Source organism: Callorhinus ursinus, unplaced genomic scaffold (genome assembly GCF_003265705.2).
Source record: "Callorhinus ursinus isolate GAN/ISIS: 27379988/994484 unplaced genomic scaffold, GSC_fseal_2.0 scaffold10, whole genome shotgun sequence".
Taxonomy (NCBI): Eukaryota; Metazoa; Chordata; class Mammalia; order Carnivora; family Otariidae; genus Callorhinus; species Callorhinus ursinus.
Genome location: NW_027397072.1, coordinates 58794772 through 58806950, shown reverse-complemented (window position 1 = coordinate 58806950; position 12179 = coordinate 58794772). Strand labels below are relative to the sequence as shown.

The 12179-nt window shown below is 35.5% G+C and overlaps 1 protein-coding gene and 1 long non-coding RNA gene across 6 annotated transcripts in view; one reads left to right on the top strand and one right to left on the bottom strand.

Annotated features, from left to right (window-relative positions):
* WDPCP (WD repeat containing planar cell polarity effector) overlaps window positions 1-12179 on the bottom strand; it is a 447045-nt gene that overhangs the window by 256632 nt on the left and 178234 nt on the right. For all 5 annotated transcript variants that reach the window (XM_073897650.1, XM_073897651.1, XM_073897652.1 and 2 more), the window contains exons 12-13: window positions 5846-6034; window positions 2254-2377 (exon numbers count right to left, since the gene is read on the bottom strand). In XM_073897650.1, the coding sequence (XP_073753751.1) occupies window positions 2254-2377; window positions 5846-6034 (313 nt within the window). The remainder of the gene's footprint in view (window positions 1-2253; window positions 2378-5845; window positions 6035-12179) is intronic.
* The window catches only part of LOC141373613 (uncharacterized), a 44706-nt gene that overhangs the window by 21347 nt on the left and 11180 nt on the right, over window positions 1-12179 (top strand). The gene's annotated exons all lie outside the window — the stretch shown is intronic.

The following is a 12179-nucleotide window of genomic DNA, read 5'->3' as shown; positions in this document are numbered from 1 at the left end:
ATTCCTTATCAAAAGAGGCTAATCTGGACTCAGGCAACCTCAGTCCTCAGCTTTACCAATTAGTGACCTTAGGTACACCCCTACTCTGCATGGTGCTCTTTTCTTCATCTTTAATTTAAAATTCTTTATGATAGTCTTTACTGTTTAGGACTTATTCCATTATCTAATAACTTTTTTAGAGTATTATACTAGCTAGACAAGGTGCAGGTTGTAATGTAATTCTAGCACTCTGTGAATACAAAAAAGTATTTGGCATGTTCCTTTTCCCCTAAGTAGGAGAACTTCCTGGCAGCAGATTAAACAAAAAAATAATTCCAATTTAAGCTATTTCATTTAATTTCTTCTAAACTTACTCTTCTTTTTTCATAATGTTATACATGGCCTACTGTCAAAAGAACTAACAAACACTCATTATAACTGAAATAATTGCAAAGCATGCAAAAAAGAAAACGTGAAAAACGCAGTATACCCCAAGGAAAAACATTCAATTCCAGGTATAACCACACAGAAAAGCTAAAGTCTAATAATAATGACAACAACAACAATAATAGTCACCTCATCAAAAAACATTCCAAAAAATAATTAGAATACTGCATTTGAGGAAAAAATTAATAAACAAAAAATTGCACATTAGTAGAATGTGTGAACATCAGCAGGATATGAGCATCCTAGGGCCCAGCATTTTGAAATGCAAGGCTCATGAACAACTAAATCACTGCATAAAGTCAGAGAAGCCAGACAGCGGGGCCACCAAGAATATGCCTCCAAAACATCTGTTTCATTCAAATTAATCTTTTTGGGCTCTTCAGGCAGGAGGTGAATTCATTAGTTTTCCCCAGAAACAAGGAAAACAAAATATAGTCAGAGCAAAGAACAAAGCCCTATGTCCAAATAAATGTGACACCAGCCCCAATATTTTTGGCGTATGTTCACACGTAGAAAAATGCCTCATTCAGGATGAAGAGTTTCTTGAAATATGCTAAAGTCATTCAGATAAAAAGGCAAGATTCAATCATAGATTGTAATTCAAGCAATATATTAACATTTTTTAGTTTCTAAAAAGACTGTTTTCCAAAGGTTTCCCTGTTGGGTAAAGATTAAAGTGCCACTTAATAGTTTATTTATTTGTCAAATGATAATACCCTCTTACAGAGTTGTTCTGAGAAAAAAAGGAGAGACTACACATGAAATTGCCTGAAAGAGTTAAAAAGAACTATATCAGGTTATAAATGAAATCAAAACTCTACATTCAACTCGACCTAATACTTCCTTTTGGTACATGAAGTTGGTAATTCTATTACTTCTTGTTATAAAACACATCATATATAAAAGTATACAACATGTATATTCAATTAAAAGAATAATAATTTTAATGGACCCTGGTATAATTCCCTCTCATCTTAAAAAATGGAACATTACTAATACCTTGGAAGCTCCCATGTGCCTATTCCTATCATATTTCTCTTAACCCACCCTACACTATCCTAAATTTTGTGCTAATCACTTCCTTGCTTTTATTTATAGCCTTGACACATTTATATGTATCCCTAAACTATCTAGCCATCATCTATCTAATTCCATCCATTCACCTTCCTTCCTTCCATCCATCCATCCATTTTTTGAACTTTATGTATATGGAATATGCTATATGTACTTGCCCTTCAACTTCTATAGTCTTTTACTCAGAGTGATTTCTTGACATTATTATCCAATTTTTCATACAATCCCTAAGATTAAAGAAATGTATTATACCCATTTAAAGCAGAGAAAATGAGGCACAGTGCAACTAGGAACTTGCCACATTGTATGAAAGGACAATGGACAAATCTTTCTACAGTAATTCTGAAAGTAAAGCAAACCAATGACTGTCTCAGAGCTTTATAGCACATTCATATTTTTAGCTTCAATTAAAACTAAAACATTTCTCTAGTGCTAAGAGCACAATTAATACTTTAAAACTGAGTTTACCCCCCAAAAATTGACTTTACATAGTACTGTTTGCTTTCATATTAAAGGGGAAGTTATAGTCAAATGTACTGATGATGTAAAAGCCCTAAACAATATTCAAATATATTCCTTAAAAGGAAAACAAAAACAAATTAAATAAAGAATATCAAGAGAAGATTTGTTTTTCTTTTCCTTAGGAAATGGACTATTAGAAAACAGCCATATTATGAAATATTCTAATTAAAGAAAATGACTCATTAAATAGGTAATTAGTCTGACACTCATCAATTCCAAGATATTGTTCACCTGAGCAAGTGATGGAAGAATCTTCTTGCATATTTGCTGATTTCGTCTCTATATTCCAATATAGTTGTATCCAGGAGTGGTCTTGTTGGAGCATAAAAGGTTCCAAGGCTTGCCTCAAGCTGTGCTGTGGAATTCAAACATAGCAGCACTAAAACAAGTGAAACTCCTTCAATTACAACAGAATACTCATGTTTGCAGTCAGTCAGGTTTTGCAAACTTGGATGAAGTGTGAGCTTGTTGCAGGAAAGATGAAATTAAAATATGACAGCTGGTACAAAAACAAACCTGTGTATAAACTTTCACTTGAGGCAAAGCTGACAATGACTCTGAGCAACAAAAAGCTGTCAAAACTGAAGAAATCCATAATGAACCAACCTCTCACCACAAATGGATAATTAAAACAGTGACTCATCAAAGTAACACAGTTTGAACTAGTATTTCCAGTAAAATCAACTCACAGTGTGCTCAACATTTACCCTTTAACTGAAAGGAGAAAACAAACTTTTACATTGGGAATTGAAATAAGTATTAGAAGTGTTTTCGAAATAATACAAATGAAAATAGCCCTGTTGGAGTAATAATACCTTTCTAAGACAATTTTAAAGAAACAGTGAAAGTCGCCATGCCTTCCCTAAATCTCATCCTAAAAAACAAGATTGTTGGTTTTGTCCAAGTGTGAAAGCTAATACCCCTGGGAGGGATGACATGCTAATCCCCTCTTGGTCAACTGACACCTTCCTAGGAAAAAAGGATTGGAGAGCAAGTTTTGATAAACCAGAGGGCTAGAGATTGGGAAAAAAAGGCACATTTTGCCTGCTTCATGATTTTACCATGCCATGCCTTTGGGGTTGTGTTTTCTCCCAGAAATACCTAGAAGTTATATAATTACAGTAATGGTGAGAGTTGTATGAGAACACTACAGTTCACAGTAAGACTCCATTGATTTTTATGCTACCAGCGCTGGATTGAATAAACAATTCCTTATTTAGCAAAACTCTTTAGTTTTAGGCATATTTAGGTTTGAAAGTATTAAATACCTCATCAGAGTAATTGCTATGGACTTGGCTAAGTTGTTAGTAATTTCTTTTTTTCTAATCTCAAATCTAGAGAGTAAAGTAAGATGAACTTTAGGGGTATTTTCTTTCAAAGCAGCAGTCAATTTAGATTAAAATTGAATACAGCAACGCTATTGTGAAAACAAGCCAGATCCTCTTGCCATTGCTTGTTTTCTAGACAGCATGTACTTCTGAAATGTTTGAGCCTACATGAAATACTCATAACTCCCAGCACAGTTACAGATTCATTAGATAGCCCAGCTTGATGTTTAAGGCAGAAATGAAGATCTCAAAGATAACCACAACACAGCCACAAATAAAAGAGCTCACTGAGTTCCACTAATAAAAGGAAAACAAATTACCACATCAAATTTGTTAGATTCGGATAGAATAAATCCCAAAAGAGAAGAATTCTGAACGTTTTACAAATGTATTTTATAGTTACTTGGGGAATAACACATATACCTACTTAAAATGTACATATTCTGATAACCCAGTATCATGCAAGTGTTTTAATACAGTGGTATCATACAAGCTTTTTATTTCCCTATCTTCCCAAAATGGTTCCTTGAAAATATCTTTTATTAAAGCAAGAATCTGCTAATGCCCACTTGTGAATTCCCTAATAATCTTTCTTACAAACAAATTCACCAAGGTGCTAGCAATTTGTCAGTGTCCTGAGTGACAGTCAATATTTATCCTCTCTATGATTCTCCAACTGTAAATTAGGATCTCTTGTATAGATTGTGTATACCATAACAGGCTTTCTTTATGGACTCTGCCTTTTTTTTTCCTACTATGTACCTAAGCTTGAGAGTGTACCAATATAAGAAATAAGTACTTGAGATAACTCTGTAGGCAGACATATTACAGTAATACTAACATTGTGGAGTTATACTCTTCTTATTTTTAACTAATATTCTTTGAGTACCTACAGTAGGCCAAGCACTGTCTATGCTAGGCATTTTCTCACTGTAGAAATACTGGACCCTCCATAGATGGATTGGACTACCTCCGAAAAGCACATTCAATTAACATTAAATAAATATTTATTGCGGGCCTCCTGTGAGTTGGTACAAGTCCCATGATGTGAACTTCCTGAGGGAACATGCCCTCTGAAATGACTACAACGAAGGTTATGTATAGAATTTTATCTAAACACTGTGTTTACTTTGGAAATGTAATAAAATGGAATAAGAAAATCTATAAACTTTCGAAGAAAATAGGAGGAAAAAAAAGCTCTTCAGCAAAGACCTTTTGACATATCTCCTGTTTTCTCTATCTTGTAAATTACCTAGGGACAGTTTCTCATTGGCTAGGACTTATCATTAACGTCAATGATTCTTGCAAAGATTTGAAATAAAGATACAAGTGCAAGAACATTTAGGTGCATTTTACATTAAGTAAATAACTTATAAGAAAAATAACATATACTGGATAATTAACAAATCTAAAAATGAATTTCATTATTGTATGTGGCACATTATTCCCCCCCCCCTTTTTAAAACAGTATCCTGAGGGGTGCCTGGCTGGCTCCAGTTGGTAGAGCATGCAACTCTTGATCACAGGGTCATGAGTTCAAGTCCCATGTTGGGTGTAGAGCTTACTTAAAAAAGAGAGAGAGAGACAAAACAGTGTCTTATCTGAGATCCTGTGGACAGAACTACTTGCTGAGGGAAAGTGGAGAAATCGAGCCGGCAGAGGGCTATCAGAACCACTGGTGAGAATGACATCAAAGAGCAGCTGGCTGAGGTACCATCAGAACCACCGGTGAGAATGACAACAAAGAGCAGCTGGCTGAGGTACCATTCTCGATCTCTCTCGCTCTCTCATACACATACACAGACACAGACGCAGACACAGACACACAAAATCAGTGGTTAGGACTATTCTCTGGACAAAAGACTTGGGGTGGGAGAGGAAAATATTTATGTCTAAAGTGAAGGAAGAATAAGGACTTTTGTTTGGGGCCCTTTGTATACCAGACCCTAGAGAATACATGTAATTCTTTTTTTTTTTTTAAGATTTATTTATTTATGTATTTGAGAGAGAGTGTGTGTGCATGTGCAGGGGGAGGAGTAGAGGGGGAGACAGAGGGACAAGCAGACTCCGCGCTCAGCGTGGAGCCCAACGCCAGGCTCCATCTCACCACCCTGAGATCATGACCTGAGCTGAGATCAAGAGTCAGACAGTTAATCAACTGAGCCACCCAGACACCCCAAGAGTCCATGAAATTCTTGATTAAAGTTTGAAATTTGAGCATATTCCACACATGAACTCAGACTGAAATGTACAATGACTGCATTGTGAGTTCCAACATAGATACATACAAAAATTTTACTCTTTATATTCACAAATACTAAAAAGTACCGTATAATTATCTCATATCTGATCTTGTCAGTTTTAATAGGGCACTAACATTTTAGTCTTTCAATCTCCAATAACATAACTCAAAAACTACTCAAAAGATAATTGACTCAATAAAATGTACTTCATATATATACAAAATCCATTTATGAACTATATTTCATGCTGACCTTCTCTCTCTGGAGTGAGTTTTTGTCTAAGAAGATGGTTTACAATGGCACTCATGCTGATAAAGCATTGGTGACCCAGAGTGTCCCAGTTCATACTGCTCAGGATGTTTATTGCCTCATAGATCTCATCACAGTGAATGTACTGGAAAATGATGTCTGTCAGGCCCAGCTGTCCTCGTGTGAAGATACCTGTCACAAAAAAAGTAAAACCAAGTGATTGTTTTAAAAATAAAAAATAGACTAACAAAAACAGAGTTAATACCTCCATAAAGGAAAAAAACAGTAATCATTTCTTGCATAAGTGCTAAAAATGTGGGATTGGCAAGGCCAGTAGTGATTCTGTGGTTAAATCTTCATTGTGAATACCAGCTACCAACCAACTCCATCTATCTCATGCCTATCATTCAGCATTAATTAATTTATACTCCACATAATCAAACTGCTTACACTAAAAATGCATAAACATGAGAAGAATGTTTAGGTAGACCACAATAGCTAACTCTATTTTTCTCATCAGTTGTTGGGCCTCTGTTTTATAGATTTAAAGACAGGTTTTTGATATGAACACAATTCTTGTTGACCAGCTTCATCAGTTCTAAGTTGTTTTTAGTTGTCAGCCCCACGTACTTTGGTATGGGTGTGAGTAAATACAAATATCCATGACAAATATGACTATATAAATAATTTTAAGTCTGTTTTATTAGTGGGTACTCTCAATTGACAATTATTTCATAGATACTACATACCAATTTATCTTATATTGGCATTTAAAGACTATTCTTTTTGTTTTGTTTTGTTTTTAAAGATTTTATTTATTTATTTGACAGAGAGAGAGAGACAGCGAGAGAGGGAACAAAAGCAGGGAGAGAGGGAGAGAGGGAAGCAGGCTTCCCACGGAGCAGGGAGCCCGATGCGGGGCTCGATCCCAGGACCCTGGGATCATGACCTGAGCCGAAGGCAGACGCTTAACGACTGAGCCACCGAGGCGCCCCAAGACTATTCTTTTCTATTGAAGTAAGAAGTGATCAGTATTAATCCTGCTAGTGATGCCCTTCACAACTAATATTTACTTTGAAATATTCTTGGTATAATATAAACACATTTGTTTATCCTTCTTAAAATGAAAGAAAATCTATTTTTTTAAAGATTTTATTTATCAGAGACAGAGACAAGAGCACAAGCAGGGGGAAAGACAGAGGGAGAGGGAGAAGCAGGTTCCCTGCTGAGCAGGGAGCTCAACGTGGGGCTTGATCCCAGGACCCTGGGAACATGACCTGAGCTGAAGGCAGTCGCTTAACCAACTGAGCCACCCAGGTGCCCCAAGAAAATCTACTTCTAATCTTAGAGAAACAAGACTACAAAAAAAAGTGGGTCATTTTGTTCTAATTTTATTTTATCATTTTTTATATATGCTTGATCTCATTTGAAACTAAGAATTTCTGTGTAATTGAATGACAGTAAGTATTAGGGCTTTTGAGCAGTTATTTTTTTCCCAATCTTTCAAAAATGGCTGGCTATAAAATCTTTTTTCTTCAGCCAATATTTATTGATTAAAGTGAGTCTTTAAAAACTTCTCAATACAAATAATCATAAAGCTAAAAGAGAAAATGTATGTGAAATGATTTGTAAGCTGTAAAGTATATAAAATATTACTGCAATTCTTTTTATTACTATCATCATCATCATTTAACTGGAATAGTTATAGGTTTTAGGATTTTAAAAAGTATTAGTTCATAACAAAGATGCCAAAATTCTTCATATTAACTTCAAGTCACATCAAAATGAGAATTTGTGCTGTATCTGACAGAATTCAACTTGAAAGGGAATCTGGGGAATTGCCCTGACTATACTAAGCAATAAAACCTCACTATTCTTTTTGTGTTGGTACTATCCAAAAGCCTTCATGAGCCTGCAGTCAAGCACTGGAAGGCCTCATAAATCAGGGTGGTTCCTTGGCAGTAGATACTAATGTGTAGGAACTTTACAAGAAACCAAAAATATCTGAAATCTGTTGACTCCATCTATACCCTAAGCAATACTTCTAGCAAGAGAAGGAACAATCAAATTGTTCTTTATTTGTATTTATTTTATATATAGTTATAATATATTTTATTTATATTTATTTATAATATATTTTATTTATATTTATTTATTTACATTTATAATAAATATTTGTATTTATAAATAATTGTTCCAAAGAAAAGGACACACATACAAAGATACGAAAAATTGCAAAGTTTGCTTCTGAAATCATGCAAGCCAAAAGATGACAGCAAGACTTAAAAATGCTGAAATAAAAATAAATTAAACTAAAATTCCATACCTTTATAATAGTTGAAAAGTCATGAAAAATCATAACAATCTTAAATGTACCTAGTAACAGAGTTCTGAAATAATAAAGCAAAGAGATAGAACTAAAAGAAGAAAAAGTCAAAACCACAATTATAATTGGAGATTTCAGCATTACTCTCTCACTAATTGAGAGAACAGGTAAACAAAATCAGCAAAAATAGAAAATACTTCAAAAACACTATCAATGAATCTGACCTGACATTTATAAAATATTTCACCCAACAACAGCAAAATACACATTCTTTTTACATGTACATAGACTATCAGCCAAGATGGGACATATTGAGGGTGATAAAACAAGCCTCAATAAATTTACTTGCTTTGAAAACATACAGAGTAGGTTCTCTGACCACAACAGAATTAAATTAGGTATCAATACAGAAAGATGTCTGGAAAATCTCCCAACATTTAGAAATTAATCAACATTCTTTTAAAAAAAATTATGAGTTAGGGGTGCCTGGGTGGCTCAGTCGGTTAAGAATCTGACTTTGGCTCAGGTTTCAGGTCATGATTTCAGGGTCCGGCAATGGAGCCCCACATTGGGCTCCCTGCTCAGCAGGAAGTCTGCTTGTCCCTTTCCCTCCCCCTCTGTCCCTCACCCTACTTGTGTTCTGTCTCTCTCTCGGATAAATAAAATTGTAAACAAACAAGTAAACAAAGTATGATTTAGAGAAGAAATCACAGGGGCACCTGGCTGGCTTAGTCAGTAGAGCATACAACTCTTGATCTCAGGGTTGTGAGTTCCAGTCCCATGTTGGGGGTAGAGATTACTAAAAAGATAAATAAAAATAGAGAAGAAATCATAGAGTAAATTTAAAAATATTTTGAAATGAATAAAAATAAAAATATAACGTTGAAATTTGTCAGATGTACCTATAGCAGTACTTAGAGGGAAATTTCTAGCATTAAATGTTTTAATTAGAAAAGAAGAAAGATCTAAAATCAATCCAAGCTTCCATGTTAAGAACCTACGGAAAGAAGAGCAAATTACACCTAAAGTAAATAGAAGGATGGAAATGATAAAAATAAGAAATAGAAAATAAAGAATAGCCAATGAAATCAACAGCTGGTTCTTTGAAATGATCGGTTAAACTGACCAATATCTGCCTAAACTGATAAAAAGGAGAGCAGACATGACTTACCACAATCAAGAATAAAAACTATAGAACTACAGACATTAAAAAAAATAGTGATTAATATGAATAACTTTATACAAATAAATATAATTTAAATGAAATGGATTCTTTGAAAGATCAAAACTCTCAAAGCTCTTTCAAGAAGGAATAAATAATTTGACTCTGTGTTACTTAAATTTGAATTCATAGTTAAAGAACCTTTATACACATATACACGCATACACACACACACACACACACACGCGCACACACACACACACACACACACACACACACAACCTGCATGCCCAGATGCCTGCATTGGTGAATTCTCTCAAACATCAAAAGAAGAAATAATATCAACTCTCCACAACTCAAAATATAAGAGGGAGCACTTGTCAACTCATTTCATGATGTTAGCATTACACTGATATCAAAAATGACAGCAAAATTACATGAAAAGGAAAAGAAAACTACAGACCAATATCTCCCATAAACACATACAAAAATCCTTAACAAAATATTAGCAAGTCCAGCAATATATTAAAAAGATTATATATCATGAACAAGAGAGATTTATCCCACAAATGCAAGGCCACTGAAACAGCTGGAAACTCATCAATATAATTCACCACATAACGAGAAAAAACATATAATCATTTCAACTGATGCAAAAAAAGCATCTGAAAAAATTCCATATGCACTCAAGATAATGGATCTCAGGCAACTAAGAATGGAAGGGGACTTCCTCAACCTAATAACATAAAACTTACAGTGAAAAAACTAAATGCTTCCTACCTAAGATCAGACACAAAACTGAGAGCTTTCCCCCTAAGGTCAGGAACACGGCAGGGATGTCCACTATCACCACTGCTATTCGACATATTATTAGAAGTCCTAGCCACAGCAATCAGACAACAAAAAGAAATCAAAGGCATCCAGATTGGCAAAGAAGAAGTCAAACTCTCACTCTTTGCAGATGATATAACATACTTTATGTGGAAAACCCAAAAGACTCCACTCCAAAACTGCTAGAACTCATACAGGAATTCAGAAAATTGGCAGGATATAATATCAATGCACAGAAATCAGCGGCATTCCTATACACCAATAAGACAGAAGACAGAGAAATTAAGGAGTCGATCCCATTTACAATTGCACCCCAAACCATAAGATACCCAGGAATAAATCTAACCAAAGAGGCAAAGGATCTGTACTCAGAAAACTATAAAATACTCATGAAAGAAATTGAGGAAGACACAAAGAAATGGAAACACGTTCCATGCTCATGGATTGGAAGAACAAATATTGTGAAGATGTCAGTGCTACCTTGAGCAATCTACACATTTAATGCAATCCCTATCAAAATACCATTAACTTTTTTCAAAGAAATGGAACAAATAATCCTAAAATTTGTATGGAACCAGAAAAGACCCCAAATAGCCAGAGGAATGTTGAAAAAGAAAAGCAAAGCTGGCGGCATCACAATTCCAGACTTCAAGCTCTATTACAAAGCTGTAATCATCAAGACAGTATGGTATTGGCACAAAAACAGACATATAGATCAATGGAACAGAATTGAGAGCCCAGAAATGAACCCTCAACTCTATGGTCAACTCATCTTTGACAAAGCAGGAAAGAATGTCCAATGGAAAAAAGACAGTCTCTTCAACAAATGGTGCTGGGAAAATTGGACAGCCACATGCAGAAGAATGAAACTGGACCATTTCCTTACACCACACACAAAAACAGACTCCAAATGGTTGAAAGACCTAAATGTGAGACAGGAGTCCATCAAAATCCTAAAGGAGAACACAGGCAGCAACCTCTTTGACCTCAGCCGCAACAACTTCTTCTAGAAACATCGCCAAAGGCATGGGAAGCAAGGGCAAAAATGAACTATTGGGACTTCAAAAAGATAAAAAGCTTGTGCACAGCCAAAGAAACAGTCAACAGAACCAAAAGACAACTGACAGAATGGTAGAAGATATTTGCAAATGACATATCAGATAAAGGGCTGGTATCCAAAAGCTATAAAGAACTTATCAAACTCAACACCCAAAGAACAAATGATCCAATCAAGAAATGGGCAAAGACATGACAGACATTTCTCCAAAGAAGACAACCAAATGGCCAACAGACACATGAAAAAGTGATCAACATCGCTCAGCATCAGGGAAATCCAAATCAAAACCTCAGTGAGATACCACCTCACACCAGTCAGAACGGCTAAAATTAACAAGTCAGGAAATGACAGATGTTGGCAGGGATGCGGAAAAAGGGGAACCCTCCTACACTGTTGGTGGGAATGCAAGCTGGTGCAGCCACTCTGGAAAACAGTATGGAGGTTCCTCAAATAGTTGAAAATAGAGCTACCGTATGATCCAGTAATTGCACTACTGGGTATTTACCCCAAAGATACAAATGTAGGAATCCGAGGGGTATGTGCACCCCGATGTTTAGAGCAGCAATGTCCACAATAGCCAAACTGTGGAAAGAGCCAAGATGTCCATCAAGGATGAATGGATAAAGAAGGTGTGGTGTGTGTATGTACACACACACACACACACACACACACACACACTGGAATATTATGTAGCCATCAAAAGGAATGAAACCTTGCCATTTGCAACGACGTGGATGGAACTGGAGGGTATTATACTGAGCGAAATAAGTCAATCAGAGAAAGACTTGTATCATATGATCTCACTGATATGAGGAATTCTTTTTTTTAAAAAGATTTTATTTATTTATTCATGAGAGACAGAGGGAGAGAGAGAGAGAGAGAGAGAGAGAGAGAGAGAGAGAGAGAGAGAGAGAGAGAAGCAGGCTCCCAAGGAGCAGGGAGCCCGATGCGGGACTCGATC